At 39.9% G+C, this 20938-nt stretch overlaps 1 protein-coding gene across 4 annotated transcripts; it reads left to right on the forward strand.

Moving 5' to 3' along the window:
* The first annotated feature begins 101 nt into the window (after nucleotides 1-101).
* On the forward strand, nucleotides 102-19115 carry chac2 (ChaC, cation transport regulator homolog 2 (E. coli)). Of its 4 annotated transcripts, none has more exons than XM_043695939.2 (3): nucleotides 102-332; nucleotides 7633-7668; nucleotides 16624-19115. In XM_043695939.2, the coding sequence occupies exons 1-3, from the start codon at nucleotides 198-200 to the stop codon at nucleotides 17005-17007; spliced, it is 555 nt and encodes a 184-aa protein (XP_043551874.1). In that variant the 5' UTR covers nucleotides 102-197; the 3' UTR covers nucleotides 17008-19115. The 4 variants fall into 4 exon arrangements, with proteins under 4 accessions (XP_043551874.1, XP_043551876.1, XP_043551878.1 ...); XM_043695943.2 differs by having other exon boundaries at nucleotides 103-260; XM_043695941.2 differs by lacking the exon at nucleotides 7633-7668.
* The last annotated feature ends 1823 nt before the right edge of the window (nucleotides 19116-20938 follow it).

Consider the following 20938-nt stretch of genomic DNA (forward strand, 5'->3'; position numbering starts at 1 on the left):
GCACGGCGCGAGGTCACGTGATATACGTCGGCTGCAGAACTACATTTCCCATGAGGGTTTTGTGGCGCCGTACCGTGCGTGCATGCGCGGTGCATCCGTTGGTGAGTCGGTTCTTGGGCTGATCGTGGCGGAGACGGTGATCGGTCGGTTTACGGTTAAGAAAGGACGCGGTCACTGTGCTGGAGGAAGGTGTCGGCATGTGGATATTCGGGTACGGCTCGCTGATCTGGAAAGTGGATTTCCCTTATCAGGAGAAGTTGGTGGGTTACATTCGGGGCTACATCCGTCGATTCTGGCAGGGCAGCACCGACCACCGGGGTGTCCCGGGCAAGGTGAGTCAGGGTAGGCGGCACCGGCACTGGCTGCTCCGAATAACCGTCCCCAGATGTGACGGCTGTTTAAATCCTGGCGGCTGCCAGTGGGGCTGGAAGGTGTTCCTTCTCAGCCACCTTCCAAATCTTTAGGAGCAGCTGTGTCTCCTTGTCCAAGCCGCAGAGCTTCCCTGAGGGTTCCCTCTTCTCCATGAGTCACACATCTGCTCAGTAAGCATTTGGAGCAGTGCAGACAGGACTTGTCCCTTATGCTAGATACGTAAACAGCCAATGTCTAGAATAAGAGTCGAGAGTGTGGTGCTGGAAAAGCACAGCCGGTCAAGCACCACACTCTCGACTTTAATCTCCAGCATCTGCATTCCTCACTTTCGCATAATGTCTAGAATAACTCTAGGCCAATAATATTTGCCTGGCACCATAGCATATGTGACACTAAACAAAACTAAAGAACTGCAAATTCTGGAAATCAGAAACGCAAGCTGGAAGAACAACTCATTTTCCGTTTGGGGACAGCCTTCAGGCCTTAATTAGGAGAAAGTCAGGACTGTAGGTGCTGGAGTTGGAAAGGCACAGCAGATCAGGCAGCATCCAAGGAGCAGGATGCTACCTGACCTGCTGTGCTTTTCTGGCAGCACCCTTTTGAATCTTCAGATCTCGATGTAGACTTCAACAATTTTTATGGCCAGACCATCTTCTTTGTCATCATCTGGGAAGCTACCAAAATGAGCATGAATCAAACATAAGTAAATCATACTATTAGTCTTTGGCCTAATTTTCGCAATAAGCAGTGAAGTAACCATGGTTTACTGTTGATCTCAAAGCTGACTGCAGGAAGTTAAATGCATTATTCACCGTAGGGTTTTATTTAAACTTCAGAGTGTTCAATAAATAATTAGGGCATACAGGTATTGAGACTGGCTCTAATGCAACAAGGGGTACATCAGGTTCCAAGTGATCAATTGTGTTAGGGGATTCTCTAGTCCAAGGTACAAACAGATGTTTCTGTGGCCAGCAGTGAAAAAGCAGGGTGGTGTGTTGCTTTCCTGGTGCCAGGACAAGGATGTCTCAGAGAGAGTGCAGAATGTGCTCACTGGGGAGAGGAGCCAGCAAGAGGTCATTGTCCACATTGGAACCAACGACATAGAAAGGGAAAAGGTTGAGATTCTGAAGGGAGATTACAGAGACTTAGGCAGAAATTTAAACAGGAGGTCCTTGAGAGTAGTAATATCAGGATTATTCTTGGTGCTACGAGCTAGTGAGGGCAGGAATAGGAGGATAGAGCAGATGAATGCATGGCTGAGGAGCTGTGTATGGAAGAAGGATTCATATTTTTGGACCATTGGAATCTCTTTTGGGGTAGAAGTGACCTGTACAAGAAGGACGGGTTGCACCCAAATTGGAAGGGGACTAAAATACTGACAGAGAGATTTGCAAGAGCTGCTCGGGAGGATTTAAACTAGTAAGAGCACTCGGGGAGATAGTGAGGAAGGAGATCAATCTGAGACTTGTACATTTGAGAATAGAAGTGAGTCAAACAGTCAGAGCAGGCAAGGACAAGGTAGGACTAATAAATTAAACTGCATTTATTTCAATGCAAGGGACCTAACAGGGAAGGCAGATGAACTCAGGGCATGGTTAGGAACATGGCACTGGGATATTATAGCAATTACAGAAACATGGCTCAGGGATGGGCAGGACAGGCAGCTTAATGTTCCAGGATACAAATGCTACAGGAATGATAGAAAAGGAGGCAAGAGAGGAAGAGGGGTAGCATTTTTGATAATGGATAGCATTACAGCTGTACTGAGGGAGGATAGTCCCGGAAATACATCCAGGGAAGTTATTTGGGTGGAACTGAGAAATAAGAAAGGGATGATCACCTTATAGGGATTGTATTATAGACCCCCGAATAGTCAGAGGGAAATTGAGAAACGAACTTGTAAGGAGATCTCAGCTATCTGTAAGAATAATAGGTGGTTATGGTAGGGGATTTTAACTTTCCAAACATAGACTGGGACTGCCATACTGTTAAGGGTTTAGATGGAGAGGAATTTGTTAAGTGTGTACAAGACAATTTTCTGATGCAGTATGTGGATGTACCAACGAGAAGGTGCAACACTTGACCTACTCTTGGCAAATAAAGCAGGGCAGGTGACTGAGATGTCAGTGGGGAGCACTTTGGGGCCAGTGACCATAATTCTATTAGATTTAAAATAGTGATGGAAAAGGATAGACCAGATCTAAAAGTTGACGGTCTAAATTGGAGAAAGGCCAATTTTGATGGGATTAGGCAAGAACTTTGGAAAACTGATTGGGGGCAGATGTTCGCAGGTAAAGGGGCAGCTGGAAAATGGGAAGCCTTCAGAAATGAAATAACGAGAATCCAGAGAAAGTATACTCCTGTTAGGGTGAAAGGAAAGGCTGGTAGGTATAGGGAATGCTGGATGACTAAAAAATTGAGGGTTTGGTTGAGAAAAAGAAGGAAGCATATGTAAGGTATAGACAGGATAGATCGAGTGAATCCTTAGAAGAGTATAAAGGAAGGAGGAGTATACTAAAGAGGGAAATCAGGAGGGCAGAAAGGGGACATGAGATAGCTTTGGTAAATAGAATTAAGGAGAATCCAAAGAGATTTAACAAATACATTAAGGACAAGGGTAACGAGGGAGAGAATAGGGCCCCTCAAAGATAAGCAAGGTGGCCTTTGTGTGGAGCAGCAGAACATAGGGGAGATATTAAATGAGTATTTTGCATCAGTATTTACTGTGGAAAAGGATATGGAAGATATAGACTGTTGGGAAATAGATGGTGACATCTTGCAAAATGTCCATATTACAGAGGAGGAAGTGCTGGATGTCTTGAAATGAGTAAAGGTGGATAAATCCCCAGGACCTGATCAGGTGTACCCTAGAATTCTGTGGGAAGCTAGAGAAGTGATTGCTAGGCCTCTTGCTGAGATATTTGTATCATTGATAGTCACAGATGAGGTGCCAGAAGACTGGAGGTTGCCTAACGTGGTGCCACTGTTTAAGAAGAGTGGTAAGGCCAAGCCAGGGAACTATAGACCAGTGAGCCTGACGTCGGTGGTGGGCAAGTTGGTGGAGGGAATCCTGAGGGACAGGATGTACATGTATTTGGAAAGGCAAGGACTGATTAGGCATAGTCAACATGGGAAATCATGTCTTACAAACTTGATTGAGTTTTCTGAGGAAGTAACAAAGAGGATTGATGACGGCAGAGCGGTAGATGTGATCTATGTGGACTTCAGTAAGGCATTCGACAAGGTTCCCCATGGGAGACTGATTAGCAGGGTTAGATCTCACGGAATACAGGAAGAACTAGCCATTTGGATACAGAACTGGCTCAAAGGTAGAAGACAGAGGGTGATGGTGGAGGGTTGTTTTTCACACTGGAGGCCTGTGACCAGTGGAGTGCCACAAGGATCGGTGCTGGGCCTTCTACTTTTTGTCATTTACATAAATGATTTGGATATGAGCATAAGAGGTACAGTTAGTAAGTTTGCAGACGACACCAAATTTGGAGGTGTAGTAGACAGCAAAGAGAGTTACCTCAGATTACAACAGGATCTTGACCAAATGGGCTGAGAAGTGGCAGATGGAGTTTAATTCAGATAAATGTGAGGTGCTGCATTTTGGGAAAGCAAATCTTAGCAGGACTTATACACTTAATGGTAAGGTCCTAGGGAGTGTTGCTGAACAAAGAGACCTTGGAGTGCAGGTTCATAGCTCCTTGAAAGTGGAGTCGCAGGTAGAAAGGATAATGAAGGAGGCATTTGGTATGCTTTCCTGTATTGGTCAGTGTATTGAGTACAGGAGTCGGGAGATCATGTTGCGGCTGTATAGGACATTGGTTAGGCCACTGTTGGAATATTGAATGCAGTTCAGGTCTCCTTCCTATCGGAAAGATGTTGTGAAACCGGAAAGATGTTGTGAAACCTGAAAGGGTTTAGAAAAGATTTACAAGGATGTTGCCAGGGTGGAGGATTTGAGCTATAGGGAGAGGCTGAACAGGTTGAGGCTGTTTTTCCTGGAGGGTCGGAGGCTGAGGGGTGACCTTATAGAGGTTTACAAAATTATGAGGGGCTTGGATAGGGTAAATAGACAAAGTCTTTTCCCTGGGGTGGGCGGAGTCCAGAACTAGAGGGTATAGGTTTAGGGTGAGAGGGGAAAGATATAAAAGAGACCTCAGGGACAACGTTTTCACACAGAGCGTGGTACGTGTATAGAATGATCTGCCAGAGGAAGAGGTGGAGGCTGGTACAATTGCAACATTTAAGAGGTATTTGGATGGGTATATGAATGGGAAGGGTTTGGAGGGATATGGGCCAGGTGCTGGCAGGTGGGACTAGATTGGGTTGGGATATCTGGTCGGCATGGACCGAAGGGTCTGTTTCCATGCTGTACATCTCTGACTCTAAGCGCATATCACTCTACTAAAGGCCATTTTTGCTCCTTCACAATCTACAGACCTATAGATCCAGAAAATAACCTCTCCAAAACTCTGTCCCAGGTTAAATTAATAGTTATGGCTTATATTTTAGGTTTAATCAAGAGATGTATCTCAAAAACCATCATCAAGAAAGAACTCACTCTTCTCACTACTGCAGACGTTCTGTAGGCCACACTTAAAACAATTCACTTGTCTGTTTCTGTGCTGTGACTTTACCCAAACAGTTCCTCCAAGATCAGTTGTGAATTTCACTGTTTGTTAATTTTCCCAAACGCCCTCCGATGTCCAGCGATACATGATTTCAAACAGCAAAGGCAGTAACTGTGGTGTCAGTTTCTTTTTTCTTTCTCTCTCTCTCTCTATCTCTCTCTCTCTCTCTCTCTCTCCTGCACTGACCTCACCATGTGCTTCCTTTGTCTTTTCTTCTCCCTTTTGAAACTACTGTTGTTTTGACTTTTTTTCCAAATTTCCAAAACAATGTAACAGCATCTAAGACTGTAATTGCTGCTCCTGCAATTCGAGGAAGTCACCTCCAACACCTAAAATACCTCAAAAAAAGGAGCAGCTGTTATAGCCAGAAATTTTTCCCATCCTCCATCTTGGATAATCCAGAATCCATTATTTCCCCACATTCTGTATCTTCCACATCTTTATTCCATTTTGTCTTTATTCTTGATAGGTTACCACATCTAGTCAACTGATTCAGGTTTGTGCTGCTGCAATGCAAAATCTTATCCAACTATTGATGCACTATTAATCAACTGGCAATCATGAGTAAAATGATGGAACAACTCAGCAACAGTGCTGTCAGGCAACATTTAACCTGTTATTTGATGTTCAATTTAGATTCTGCCAAGAAGACTTATTCCATATCTCACCACAGACGTTGTCCCATTTTGGACATGATTTGTATTCTAGAGCTGAGATGCAAGTGACTGCCAATGTTTATATGTTTCACTGAAAATGAGACCTGTTCTGCATTTCAGTTTTTTTTTAATCTTGTGCAGTGTCAGACATTTTGTTTTGAATTCTTTGCTGGGGATTAAATTTGATTATTTTTTTCACTGTCCTGGACACCACGAGCAAGACCAAATTGTTGCACGTCAATAGTTGCTTTTGAAAAGGTGGTAGTGAACCATCTTCTTGAAATGCTATTACACATCTATTGCAGCTACACCATTACTACTGTTAGGAAATGAGTTCCAAGATTTTGATTCATTGACAGTCAAGGAATAACAATATGTCTCCAAATGTGATGGTGTGTTGCTTGAAGGAGAATTTGCAGGTGGTGGTCTTCCCTTGTGCCTTCCTCTTCTATGTGGGAGAAATTAGAGTCTTGGTGAGTTGCTGCTGTGCATCATGTGGTTGAGGAAGGAAAATGGGGTGTTAATTATATGGGCATCTTGAGTGTTGTCATTGCTACCCTCGCCGAGGCAAGCGGAAAATGTTTCATCATGCCATTGACTTGTGCCTTGTTTGATGGTGTATAGAAATTTTGAGGACACAAAAAGTAAGTTACTCACTATAGAGTTGTTGTCCTCTAACCTGCTTTTGTAACCCCCACAGTTTTATGGGTGGTCAAATCCTGTCCATGTTAATACCCAACTAGTTCGATGTCAGTAATGTAAATTCATGAACCTGTTCATTTATGGCAAATACAACCTATTATTTGTTATAGTTGATTATTGATTATGTTTATCACAACTGCTGTATTGATAAAATACCCATTATTTATAAACCAAAAATATCAGAATGATGCATTCAAATATTTGTTGTTCTTGGCATATTGATGACCTGTATCTTTTGCCCATCTCTAATTGCTTGTGGGCAGTAATGTGGAACTAAATTCTCACGTTTACGGAGTCAGATAGGCGTGGTAAATTAAGCAATTCAGTTGATTTTTGACTTTTTATGGGCTAGGTAAACTTTTATGATGAACTAAATTATTGATTTGGCTTTACAACTTGACATGAGATTTGAACTTTCCATCTGTGACTTGTTCGTCCCAGGCCTTGACTAATAGACTATTGTATTGTGTAATCATTGTTTCTTTCTGAAAGCAGGTTTTTAAATAAAAATAGTCTAAATTTTGTCAGTGTTTTACTTTGAGTTTATTTCCATTTAAATGAATTGTGTAATTTTTCACTATTTCTATTGTTTGGATAGAATAAACTTAAGTAAGGCATACTTTGAACATTGGATACCCAATATTTTATACAGGTTGTTCTGCTATAACACGCGTTTCATTAATGCGGATTCGCTGTAACACAGTTGGGGACACTGTTTCTAAAGCGCGAACTTTACTGACTGTGACCCGATTACATCGGCAACACTTCAAGTGCTGTTCCTAAAGCACAATTTTTTTATAATGCAGGGTTGCACAAGAGTGTAACCATTACGTTATAGACGAACTACCTGTAAAAGCGTATGGCTTACAATTCTGATTCGGTACATTCAAAAGTCTAATGTACAAAATTGTGTAGCATGATTCACCAATATGGTGACTGACTTTGCCTGATAGCAGTGAGGTAATCTATTACTGTTATACAGTTGGAAAGTCAGGTAAGTCGGCTGCAGAGTGGTTTCTGAAAGAAAGGGCCACAATTTGTGTAGTTAATGAAGTTTTGATTTAAGTTCTGTTTTGTAACTGGAACCAGTGTATTTACAATCCAATATATTTTAGTTTTGTCAGAAAGCAAGGAAATAATATTTATTTTGAGGTCTTTTAAAGTTCAACCAAATTTGGCTTGTCCATAATCGTAGTTTAATTATACTATGTCATTATGTACCTCGTTAAGACTTTATGTATTTTTTCATTCCATCCCTGTAGCCTGGAAGAGTTGTCACACTTGTTGAAGATCCTGAGGTAAAAGAATAATGCATAATTGAAAATTTTAAACTGACTTCAGGACTGATTTACAATTAATTCATAAATGTATTTGAAATATTTGTTTCTGCATAGGAACAACAGCTATTGCATATTAATTAGCTGATCGAGTGTAAAATGCCAGTAAAATTGTTCTAAATTGTAGCATTGTGTATTATTGTAAAAATCTATTGTTCTGAAGGATGCAAGCTTTGTAAAATACAGGTGCTCCATTTGTCAGCTTGCAACTTAAGGCATGGAAACTATGCTTAACTTCAGTATGCTTATTGCACAATACTGAAAATTAATATGGACAGGTTGGCTAAAGTCTAGTTTAAAGTTTGTTATCTTGTCTAAGGAGGTGAGGAGAAAATTCAGTAAGATTAACATTAGATCGAAAGTTTGGACAATTTTAAAAGCCAATAAAGAATCACATTTTAATTCCCCATTTTTTTTTTAAGAAAAAGGGACAGCCAGTTTGAAATATAAAAACAGTAAGCATTTTAACCTGTTTCAAAATAAGTAATTAAGTGTTTGGTCCTCTGCAAAAAGAGAGTCTGGAGAATTAATAATGGAAAACAAGGAAACGATACAAGTGTCATTCTGGTTTGCTTTCACTGTGTAAAGCATAAAACCATGCCAAAATACTTGGAAAAACAAGGGGTTAAAGGGAGAGATGAACTTAAAACAATCATAATCATCAGTGAATGGGTACATAGAAAATTATTTCAGCTAAAGCCTCAAGTCCCAAATCTAATGGCTTGCAATCTAGGGTCTTAAAAAATTGGTTGCAGAGACAATAGAAGCACTGTGATCTTTCAAAAGATCCCAGCAGATTGGGGGGTGAGGAGTTCATGTAAAATCTGTATTCAAAGAGAAAGAAAGTAAAGAATGCAAAAGCCCATAAAATTACTATCTGTCTGAAGAAAAATGTTACAGTCCATGATGGAGATTATGCCAAGACATTTGGAAAATCATAAGTATGAGGCAAAATTAACACTTTCTTCATTAATTTATTAGAGTTCTTTGAGAAATAAACAAGCAATGTAGATTTACAAAAGGTATTTAATTATGTGATGCCACAGAAAAAAGGTTAATACACAAGATCTGTTTTATTTATATTCACTCCTCATAGGTCAGTTATGAGGTAGGGTCACTCGTAGAGTCAAAATTCATAGAGATGTACAGCATGGAAACAGACCCTTTGGTCCACCTTGTCCATGCTGACTAGATATCCCAACCCAATCTAGTCCCACCTGCCAGCACCTGACCCATATCCCTCCAAACCCTTCCAATTCATATACCCCTCCAAATGCCTTTTAAATGTTGCCATTGTACTAGCCTCCACCACTTCCTCTGGCAGCTCATTCCATACACCTACCACCCTCTGAGTGAAAACGTTGCCCCTTAGGTCTCTTTTATATCTTTCCCCTCTCACCCTAAACCTATGCCCTCTAGTTCTGGACTTTCCCACCCGAGGGAAAAGACTTTGTCTATTTATCCTATCCATGCTCCTCATGATTTTATAAACCTGTATGCGGTCACCCCTCAGATTCTGACGTTCCAGGGAAACCAGCCCCACCTATTCAATCTCTTCCTATAGCTCAAATCCTCTGACCCTGGCAACATCCTTGTAAATCTTTTCTGAACCTTTTCAAGTTTCACAACATCTTTCCGATAGGAAGGAGACCAGAATTGCACACAATATTCCAACAGTGGCCGAACCAAATGCCCTGTACTCAATACTCTGATCAATAAAGGAAAGCATACCAAACGCCTACTTCACTATCCTACCTATCTGCAACTCCACTTTCAAGGAGCTATGAACCTGCAGTCCAAGATCTTTGTTCAGCAACACTCCCTAGGGCCTTACCGTTAAGTATATAAGTTCTGCTAAGATTTGCTTTCCCAAGATGCAGCAGCTCACATTTATCTAAATTAAACTCCATCTCCTCCTTCTCAGCCCTTTGGCCCATCTGATCAAGATCCCGTTGTAATCTGAGGTAACCTTCCTCATTGTCCACTACACTTCCAATTTTGGCGTCACCAGCAAACTTACTAACTATACCTTTTATGCTCGCATCCAAATCATTTATATAAATGACAAAAAGTAGTGGACCCAGCACCTATCCTTGTGGCAGTCCACTGGTCACAGGCCTCCATCTGAAAAATAACCCTCCGCCACCACTGTGTCTTCTACCTTTTGAGCCAGTTCTGTATTCAGATAGCGAGTTCTCCCTGAGATCTAACCTTGCTCAACAGTCTCCCATGGGGAACCTTGTCAAACGCCTTACTGACATCCATATAGATCACATCTACCACTCTGGCCTCATCAATCCCATTTGTTACTTCTTCAAAAACCTCAATCAAGTTTCTGTGACATGATTTCCCATGCATAAAGCCATGTTGCCTATCCCTAATCAGTCCGTGCCTTTCCAAATACCTGTACATCCTGTCCCTCAGGATTCCCTCCAACACCTTGCCGACCACTGACGTCAGGCTCACTGGTCTATAGTTCCCTGGCTTGTCCTTACCACCTTTCTTAAACAGTGGCACCACGTTAGCCAACCTCTAGTCTTCTGGCACCTCACCTGTGACTACCGATGATACAAATATCTCAGCAAGACTCCCATCAATTACTTCCATAGCTTCCCACAGAGTTCAAGGCACACCTGATCAGGTCCTGGGGATTAATCCACTTTTTTTGTGTTTCAAGACATCCACTGCTTCCTCGTCTGTAATATGGATATTTTGCAAGATGTCACCATCTATTTCTCTACATTCTGTATCTTCCATGTCATTTTCCACAGTAAATACTACTGCAAAATACTTGTTTAACTCTGATTTTTCTCCTCTGATTCTGCCAGAATTGCTGAATTTTTCCAGCAATTCTCAGCTTTTGTTTTCCTTTTGTTATTTCTCACTGTGACCTCAGTCTCTCTTCTTTTTGGTGTACAGTCAGCTGTTGTGCTTTTGGTTGCCTGACCTACTCTGATATACTGTGTTTAAAGTCCATCTCTTTGATCAAACCTATGATGCCTCCAATCTTTCCCTTTTAGTTGCCATCAAATTTCTCCCTCTGGAGATCCTTAAGTCAATTTTCTATTAATGATGCTACATAAATTCAAGTTGTTGATGGCACTCCCAAATTTTGCCAAATATCTATTTCACTATATATCCTTGTTTGTCCTTTTTACTTCATCCTAATCCTAACTTTTGCTTTCAATCTATCCCAGTAGGAATATGTCACCTTTACTGAGGTAAATTTGATCTAAAAACATTACTGGATGTAGTTGAAGTTAATTCCCCAGAACATCCCCTAACCTGAACCCTATGCTGGTGCTTCCTGGATAGTTCTGTATCTTTCTGACCTGAAAAACATTAACATTGCAGAAATGTAAATAGTATTTCCTGACTAATAAAAATACAATGTTGATCTTATACTGTGGTACCATAGCACACCAAGTAACATATCCACCAAGTAATACAGTAACTGGATCAATTATACCTTAAGCTGTCCATGAGAAAGCCAGGGGCCATCTGTTAATATGAGTTCTATAACCATGAGATTATTCAGACCTAAAGTTTTCTTTGAAGAGGCTGATACAAGCAACATTAAACTAGGTCTGCAATCTGATTTTTTTTTTTAAACCCCTGCTATTTCAAGAATGTCCAACTTTCAGGAAATCTTTTGTTTTATTTATTTCGATGAAGGGTTTCATAGAATTACTTTTTGGTTCATTTGTGAATACTTTTGATTTTAGGTATTTATTATAATTCATTCATGGAATATGAGCTTTGTTATCCATACTTGCCTTGAGAAAGGGTGCTGAGCTACTGCCTTGAACCACTGCAGTTCATTTGATGGAGGTAGACACACAATAAGGTTTTTGACCCAGGACTATGAAGGTGCAACAATATTTGCAGTTTAGGCTGGTGAGTGGCTTGGTGGGGAACATGCAGATGTTTGTGCTCCCATGTATCTGCTAACTTTGTCATTCTGGAGGGAAGTGGTCAGAGAGATATTCAGCATGGAAATGGAACCTTCGGTCCAACTCGTCCATGCCGACCAGAAATCTTAAATAAATCTGGTCCTAGTTGCCAGTACTTGGGCCATATCTCTCTAAATCCTTCCTATTCATATATTCAACCAGATGCATTTTAAATGTTGTAATTGTACCAGCCTTTACCACTTTGACAGCTCATTTCATACACGCACCACACTCTGCTTGAAAAAGATGCCACTTAGGTAGGTCCCTTTTAACTCTTTCTCCTGTCAGCTTAAACTTATGCCCTCTAGTTTTGGACTCCCTCACACCAGGGAAAAGAACTTGTCTATTTACCCTATCCATGTCCCTCATTTTATAAGCCTCTATAAGGTCACCCCTCAACCTCTGATGCTCCAGTGAGAACAGTCCCATTCTATTCAGCCTCCCCCTATAGCTCAAACCCTCCAACCCTAGCAACGTCCTTGTAAATCTTTTCTGAACCATTTTAAGTTTCACAACATCCTTCCTCGAGTAGGGAGATCAGAATTGCATGCAGTATTCCAATAGTGGCCTAATCAATGTCCTGTACAGCCGCAACATGACCTCCCAACCTCTGTACTAGTATACGGTGCAAAGTATTCCGTCACACTCCTGTCTTGTGCCTTGTAAATGATGGACAGGCTTTGTGGATTCAGGAGGTGAGTTACTTGCCACAGTATTCCTAACCTCTGACCCACTATTATAACCACTGTGTCTATGTGGTGAGTCCAGTTGAGTTTCTGGTCAATGATAACCCCAGGATGTTGATAGTGGAGGTTCAGGGATGGTATTACCATTGAATGTCATGGGGAGGTGGTTAGATTGATGGCCGTAGCCTGACATTTGTGTGGCACAAATGTTACTTGCCACTTGTCAGCACAAGCCTGGATGTTATCCAGATATTGTTGCATTTGAACACTGCTTCAGTATCTGAGGAGTCATGAATGGTGCTGAACATTGTGCAATCATCAGTGAGCGTCTGCACTTCTGACCTTGTGTTAATGCAGCTGTTTCATCGCACTTCTGACTTAGGTCTCGTAGGTGGTGAACAGGCTTTGGGGAGTCAGGTAGTGAGTTATTCACTACAGGATTCTTAGCCTCTGAACTGATCTTGTAGCTATAGTATTTATATGGCTAGTCCAGTTCAGATTCTGGTCAATGGTAACCCCTGGATGTTGCTAATGATGCCCTTTGAATGTCAAGGGGGCATGATTGGATTCTGTCTTGTTGGAAATGGTCATTCCCTGGCATTTGCGCAAATACTTGCGATTAGTCAGCCCAAATCTGGATGTTGTCCAGCTCTTGCTGCATTGAGAGAGACTGTATATTCAGTATCTCAGGAGTCATGAATGATGCTGAACATTGTGCAAGCATGAGAGAACATACCCACTTCTGAACTTATGATGGAGGGAAGGTTATATTACAAGGCAGCTGAAGATGATTGGGCCTAGAACATGACTGTGAGGAACTCCTTCAGAAATGTCCTGGAGTTGAGATGACTGACCTCCAACAAGCATTATCATCTTCTTTGTGTCAGGTATGACTTCAAACAGGAAGAGTTTTTCCCAGGTTCCCACAGACTCAAATTTTGCTAGATATCCTTGATGCTTTGCTTGATCAAATGCAGCCTTGTTTTTAAGGCCAGTCACATGCCTCACCTCTGGAATTTAGCTCCAGTGTGCATGTTTGAAGCAAACCTGTAATGGCATCAGGAGCTAATTGATTGGCCCTGGCAGAACCCACACTGAGCACCAGTGAACATTTTGGATATAAGTTGTTCACTAAGCTAGAAGGTTCGTTTTCAGACGTTTTGTCACCATATTAGGTAACGTCATCAGCGAGCCTCCGGATGAAGCATTGGTGGTATGGCCCACTTTTTGTGTGTTTAGGTTTCCTTGGGTTGGTGGTGTAATTTCCTTTTTTTTTCTTATGTGGTAAATGGGATCTAAGTCAATGGGTTTCTTGACAGAGTTCCAGTTGAAATGCTTCTAGGAATTCTCGTGCATGTCTCGGTTTGGCTTGTTCTAGGATGGATGTGTTGTCCCAGTCAAAGTGGTATTGTTCCTGACCAGTGTGTAAGGATACTAATGAAAGTTGGTCTCATTTTGGAGATGTCTTTGATGTAGGGGAGAGTGGTTAGGATTCCTGGACATGTTTTGTCTGCTTGTTTGGGTTTGTTGCTGAGAAATCGGCAGACTGTGTTCATTGGGTACACGTTCATTTTGCATACACTGTACAGGTGATTTTACTTTTCTCTTTGTAGCTCCTCTGTGCTGCAGTGTGTGGTGGCTCGTTGAAATAAGGTTCTCGTGCAGCATCGTTTATGGGTGTTGGGATGATTGCTTCTGTCATTCAGTATTTGGTCTTGTGTTGTTTTCCTATAGACACTGGTTTGAAGTTTTCCATTGGCTGTTCGCTCTACTGCGACATCGAGGAAAGGCAGTTTGTTGTTGTTTTCCTCCTCCTTAATGAATTTTATGCCAGTAAGGGTATTATTGATGGTCTTGAAGGTTTCCTCTAATTTATTTCGTTTAGTAATGACAAAGGTGTCATCCATGGAGTGGATCCAGAGTTTGGGTTGGATGGTTAGCAGAGCTGTTTGTTCGGGTCTCTGCATTACTGCCTTTGCTAAGAACCCTGATATCGGAGATGCTATTGGTGTTCCGTTGGTTTGTCTGGAGTTTTGTTGTTGAAGGTGAAATGGGTGGTAAGGCATAGGTCCACTAGCTTGATGATATTATTATTGCTGATGAAGTTGGTGGTGTTTGATGTATATGCCTTTGGTTCTTCTAATAGTGTAGTCAGTGTTTTCTTGGCCAGGTTGATGTTGATAGATGTAAACGGGGCTGTTATGTCAGAGGAGACCATTATTTCATCCTCTTCTATCTCGGTGTCTTTGGTCTTCAGATGTTCTTGGGTGGAGTGGATTGTGTGATGTGAGTCTTCTACTCGGTGTTCTAGTCTTTGATGTAACTCCTTGGCCAATCTGCAAGTTGGTGTTCCAGGTAGCGAGACTATGGGTCTGAGGGAGGCTCCTAGTTTGTGAATTTTGGGTAATCTGTAGAAGCGGGATGTGTTGGGTCCGTCTGGTTTCATTTACCACCCCCCAGATTTTACAAAAAAGAAGGAAATTACATCCCCACAGGAAAATGACATCACCAACCCAAGGATACCTAAACACGCAAATAGAAAGCGGGCCATGCCACCAGTGCTTCAACCGGAGGTTTGCTGATGATGTTACCTAGTATGGTGACGAAACATCTGAAAATGAACCTTCCAGCTTAGTGAGCAAACCTACATCCAGAACCTCAACCTGAACTACAAATCTTCTCAAAACTCGCTAGTGAACACTTTATTGCTAAATAAGTGCTGCCTAATAGCACTGTTGATGACACTTTCCATCATTTTACTGATGAAAGTAGACTGATGCAGTAATTAGTGGGGTTGTATTTGACTTGCTTTTTGTGTATAGGACATTGGTATCTACCCAATACTGTGGAAAATTACCTATGTTGCTGCTGTACTGAAACATCTTGGCAAGTGGCATAGCAAGTTCTGGAGCAGATATCTTGAGTATTATTGACAGAACGTCATCAGGTCCTTTTAGAGTATGTAACACCTCCACCTGTTTCTTGATCTCTCATGGAGCGACTTAAATTGGCCTAAAGACTGTTTTGGCTAAATCTATCTTGCTGGGGATGTCTAGAGATGGATCATCCACTCAGCACTTGAGGCTAAAAATGTTGCAAGTACATCAGCTTTATTTTGTGCATGGGCTTTCCCCATCTTTGAGAATGGAGATATTCTTGGAATCTCATCACATCCAGTGGGTTGTTTAATTGTCCACCACTACGTGGCAAGACTTAATCACTTAGCCCTCTCTGGCACATGTTGCTTATGCTGTTCGACATGTAAATAGTCCTGCTGTGTGCCTTCACCAGATTGGCACTTGTTATTTTTCAGTATGCCTTGTGACATACATGGCTTTGTGCACTTTTCTTTGAACCAAGGTTGATCCTCTGGCTTTATGCTGAGAGTAGAGTCAGGTATATGCTGGCCCGTGAAATTACATATTGTGTGCTGAAGTAAACTATGCTACCAGTAATGGCCCACAGTGCCTAGTCTTGAGTTGTTAGATTTGTTTGTAGGCCAGACAGTAGTGTTCCTTTCCAAAAAACACAGTAGTGAACCACATGGGCTTGTACAACAATCAAGATTGACTTTCTTCATATCTGTTGTGGTAGGATTCAGACATAATCTGGGTATCTGGATTACTAGCTTAGTGATAATACCACTATGCCATTGGGGTATTTTTTCCAAGTTGAATTTCTGATCTTGCCCCAAGATGTTGGGAGTCAAGCATATTTGTACAAAAAATCAAACCAAGGCTTTACCTGGAATAGGATTGCTTCTGGTAAGAATGTTGGATGGGGAGAGAGAAAGAAGGGTGGAATTTCTAATATGGGTAGGGAAGTTTCATAACAATTCATCTTTTACACATTGCATGTCAGGTCAGTAATTTAAAATGTATAATTCAAGATAGGAGATAACGGGTTACTAACATTGTGCAATTGTAGTGTTGTATGACAACATTATAAAACAGCACCAATAACAATTAGGGTGTGAAATATACAAAGGACTTGTTTTATTTCTTGCTAATAAATGTTCTACAGCATTAAGATTTGCAATGCTATTAATATGGGATGATACAAAACATGAATATTTGCATTGATACATTAACATAATTAAGGTTGTATTATAGAATATTGAACCAAATTTTAATGCAGATAGCCCATTCCAAGTTTATGAAATATGAATAATGTCCTTTAAAATTTATTTTCTTTAGTACATAAATACAATTTATTATTGAATATGATTTATTCTAATTTTGGACAAATACATTACCGTATTGTATGTTTATATTCAGGGCCTCGTGTGGGGTGTGGTGTATAAACTTCCAGATGGAAAAGAAGAAGAAGTGAAGGAATATCTTGACTTACGAGAAAAGGATGGTTACAGGACTATTACAGTTACGTTTTATCCAAAGGATACTTCAATAGATCCTTTCCCTGTGATGCAATACATAGGAACATGTGATAATCCTAATTACTTGGGTCCAGCACCCTTGGAAGACATGGCTTTGCAGATTTTAAATGCTGTTGGGCAAAGTGGAAGGAACACAGAGTACCTATTTGAACTTGCTGACTCCTTACGAAAGATCGTTCCAGAAGATACAGATGAGCACCTCTTTTCATTAGAGAAAATGGTCAAGGAACTCTTGGAGAGAAATGGAAAAAGTAACTGTATATGAAGGATTCCTACAATAAAGTAGGGCTGGAATAGAGACTATCTTCAATTTAAACCCTCACTCTCTTATCTAATTTATACTTGCTGTGTCATTATTATTCCTGACAGTGTCCACCAAAACATAGAGTAAAAGGTATTACAAGCAATTCTGATGACCATAGTCTGATATTAAAAATACATGTGTCCATGTATTCTGCATATCAAAATGTTCTCATTATTTAACCATGGACCTTGGTGAAGTCATGCTTACTCTGTAAATATAATTGTTGACAAACCTGATGACCGGATTGGTTTGCACTGACATACTCTGAATATTGGGTATTATTTTAAAATAAGTAATTTTTAATGTTTCCATAAATTTTATGATGTGGTGGAGCCAGTGTTGAACTGGGGTGGGCAAAGTTAAAAATCACACAACACCAAGTTATAGACCAACAGACTTATTTGGAAGCACTATCTTTCAAATATCAAGTAGCTGTGGAACAGGGCCATAAGACACAGAACTTATAGCTAAATTCTGTCTCTTCTGGTCCTGCTCCACAACTATCTGATAAAGGAGCAGTGCTCTGAAAGCTAGTGCTTCCAAATAAACCTGTTGGACTAATAACCTGGTGTTGTGTGATTTTTAAATTTGTCCATAAATTTTAAGTGGAGAAGTTGCAAATCAAGTCTCAATGTGGCAGGATTATCGGATTATCCAGTAATTGTTACTTATACAGCTGCACCCCTTGCCTTTTTAGTTGCTGGAAACAAATGACATCCGAGGATTGTATCACATGTGCAATAGATGAATCTTGGAATACAAAATTAGTCCAAGAGGTTTATGTTGTCTGTACTGCATATGATGAAGTATTCTTTACCGAACCATTGTAAACTATTGGCCCATAGCACATCTGAATACACCCTGGAGAATACTTAACTAAAAAGCAAAAAACGCTGGAAATATTCAGTAGCATCTTTTGAAAGAGAAACAGAGTTAAGCTTTCAGATCAATGATGTAGCTCTGTTGGCTGGATGACTGGTTTATAATGCTGCCAACAACATGGGTCCAATTCCCACACTGGCTGAGGTCACCATAACGGTCCTGCCTTCTCAACCTCTCCCCTTGTCGGTGTCTTGGTGACCCACTGATTAAACTTACCACTGGTTGTCTTTCTGATGAGAGAACAGTCCTATGGTCCTTTAGTACTATGTCAATTTTATTTTTACCTTCATAACACTGCTTTCATTTCTTTCAAATGTGAAGTTCTGGCAGTACTGCTGTTGATATTCACAGTTCCTTTTGATCAATGCTTTCTTTCCATGTGCCATCACAAGAATCTCTCTTTTTGACTTTGCAGTGTCATCCCCTTTTATTTAATCATTTTAGTCTTCTACATATAACAGATCATTAGTTCTGGTGTAAGGATATTAATGTGAAAAATTCTATTTTTCCAAGCATTTTTAAAAATGTTTTTCAGTTTTGAGTGTGAGCAGCATTATGTTCTTGTAATAGAAAGTATTTATATTGACTATCCTATGTAATTTATCTAAGTCCAACTAGAAAACATTTGAGTTGCACTCAAGCTTGTGTACCTGGTTTACTCTGCCTCATACTTCAGGATTTAAATACTAATTGATATGCTGATTTTTTTTCAAATACATACATTGATATTTGGAAAAGATGAGATCTTAAACAATGTTCCAATAATTATTTTCAGACTGTAAAAGTTATCATTAGAAACATCTCCTCATGGTTTAAGTTATAGTAGAAGTATCTGAATTTTCACTTGCACTGAAAACCTTTTAAATTGGGATTCCATTAAGGTACCTTTGTAATTCACATTTGTCAAGCTGCTGTTGTCTAGCATGTGTGATCCTGTGTTTCATGAATGTAACCTATTGTAATATTGGCATTATCAAACTTTATTTACCAGTTTTGAACAAACCTCAAAGAAACACTAAGCAATTTTTAGAAAAAAATAAATCCAATATCATTAATAAGAATGTTGATTAAAATGTATTTGTTCTTTGCTGTTTACTATTGGATGCTGTCAAACTCTAAAAATTTTAAAACATCAATCTTAATTTTTGATTTGAAATTCCTTACTAACCAGTTTAACTATACAACTGTTTTCACAGCTTCAAGTTGGATTAATTTCTAGAATCCATTCCTTTACAATTTTAAAAAGAGAATTTCTTAAGTGTCTTGCAGTGCAGAACTTTCATTGGTCAGTTCTTTGAAAAATGAACACCTAGTTTAGTCCCACCCCAGTTTTCTCTTTAGAACTCTGAACGTTGGTTTTCTTAAAATGCATAAAGGCAAAATATTGCAGATACTGGAATTCTGTAACTAAGTGTTGAAGAAACCTAGGAAGTCTGGCAGCATCTATACAGAAAGAGAAAGAATTCCAAGTGGGGTACAACTTCATACCAGATGTAAAATGTTAACTTTGTTTCTTTCTCTTCAAATGCATATCCAATTGCTTTTTGAAAGTTACAATGGAATCTGATTCTACCCAGCTTTCATGGGATCAGTTATAAGTACCTCTACAAAACAATTTCTCCCTTTTGTTCTTTTGCAAAATTTTTAATATCTATGATCTCAGGTTACCAACCCACTTGCAAGAAGAAACCCTTACTTCCTACTTGCTCCATCAAAATTCCTCCGATTTATCCATATCGGAGCTTAATGTTAACTAAAAATGAGATGAGGAGACAGTGGCATAATGATTGTCAGTGGGCAATTAATCCATTGTCTAGACTAATGTTGTGGAGTATGGCTTCAAATGCCAACATGGCAACTGATAGAATTTAAATTTAGTTCATGAAGTCTGAAATTATAAAGCTAATCTGGGTAATGATGACCATCAAATTATGACTGATGTAAAAACCCATTCAGTTCACTAATATTTTTTAGGACATATCCAATGATATTAGATATTATGGCCTGCCTGTGACTCCAGTTCCCTCAGCAATATAAATGTCTCTTAGCTGCCCTCTGAAATGACCCAGCAAGCCACTCAATTAAAGACTTTTAGGGATCAGTAATAGTAGCTGATCTTGTCAGTGATATCCACTTCCCATGAAAGAATGTTCCCATGAAATTACTTTTGAAACTAATTGTTCTAATGTATTACCTGTATTATAATGCAAATCTGTCAAGCATCTACTGTGGCTTTGCTTAATTTTCTCAATCCCAGCATCTCCAATTTCTTGCATAACTCAAATGCCAGGTTCCTTGGTATAAATATTGTAAACATCACTGTCACGTCACTGTGACATTCTTCCTAAAGTGTGAACGTGGAATTCTACCCACTATTGCATCTGAGGCCAAATCAATTTTGTTCTGAACATTATTCTGTAGTTTTATATTACATTGATTAGCCTGCAGTAACAGTTGTATCCTTTTCTCTTGGTTACAGTTTTATCCTTACAATGTTTTTATACATAAAAGAAACATTGCAATCCTTTTGGGCCTTTGGCACTACTCCCTTGTCCAACAGGTTTGAAAATCCTGCAGCTCCACTCTAACTTTTCTCAGCAGCCCAAGATTCATTCCTTTTTAATCAGGTCCATAGTAATTTTGTGATGCCAATTGTTTTGGTGCTGTACAATATCTCTGCTCCTTATCTCTCACCCTGCTAACTACTACAATATTAACTTCGTCCTTTGTGAAGACTCAGTGAAAGTATTCATTCACTGTACCTTCAAGATTTCCTTCCTTGTCTTTAATTGGACCCACCATTCCTTTAACACTTGTCAATTTGACACATTTTTGAGTGTTTTGGGTTCCTTTTCAATGTTTCTACCTCTGGGCAAAGAGGCAGTATGAGAAACTGTTATGATCTTAGTTAATGTTATCACTGGACAAGTCAGATCCCAGACTGAAATCTGGATGGAAAGATCCTATCTTGTTTCTCTTTTGTTTTAATGAGGCATGCTGTCATGAAAAA

Source organism: Chiloscyllium plagiosum, unplaced genomic scaffold (assembly GCF_037043375.1).
Source record: "Chiloscyllium plagiosum isolate Xiang-an unplaced genomic scaffold, Cpla_swu_hap1 HiC_scaffold_10, whole genome shotgun sequence".
Classification (NCBI taxonomy): Eukaryota; Metazoa; Chordata; class Chondrichthyes; order Orectolobiformes; family Hemiscylliidae; genus Chiloscyllium; species Chiloscyllium plagiosum.

Excerpts from the sequence above, each read along its gene's own strand:
- chac2 (XM_043695939.2), top strand. The coding sequence starts at position 198 with ATGTGGATATTCGGGTACGGCTCGCTGATCTGGAAAGTGGATTTCCCT. Across the intron at positions 333-7,632 it reads ACCGGGGTGTCCCGGGCAAG|CCTGGAAGAGTTGTCACACT; the intron begins GTGAGTCAGGGT and ends CCATCCCTGTAG. Across the intron at positions 7,669-16,623 it reads CACTTGTTGAAGATCCTGAG|GGCCTCGTGTGGGGTGTGGT; the intron begins GTAAAAGAATAA and ends GTTTATATTCAG.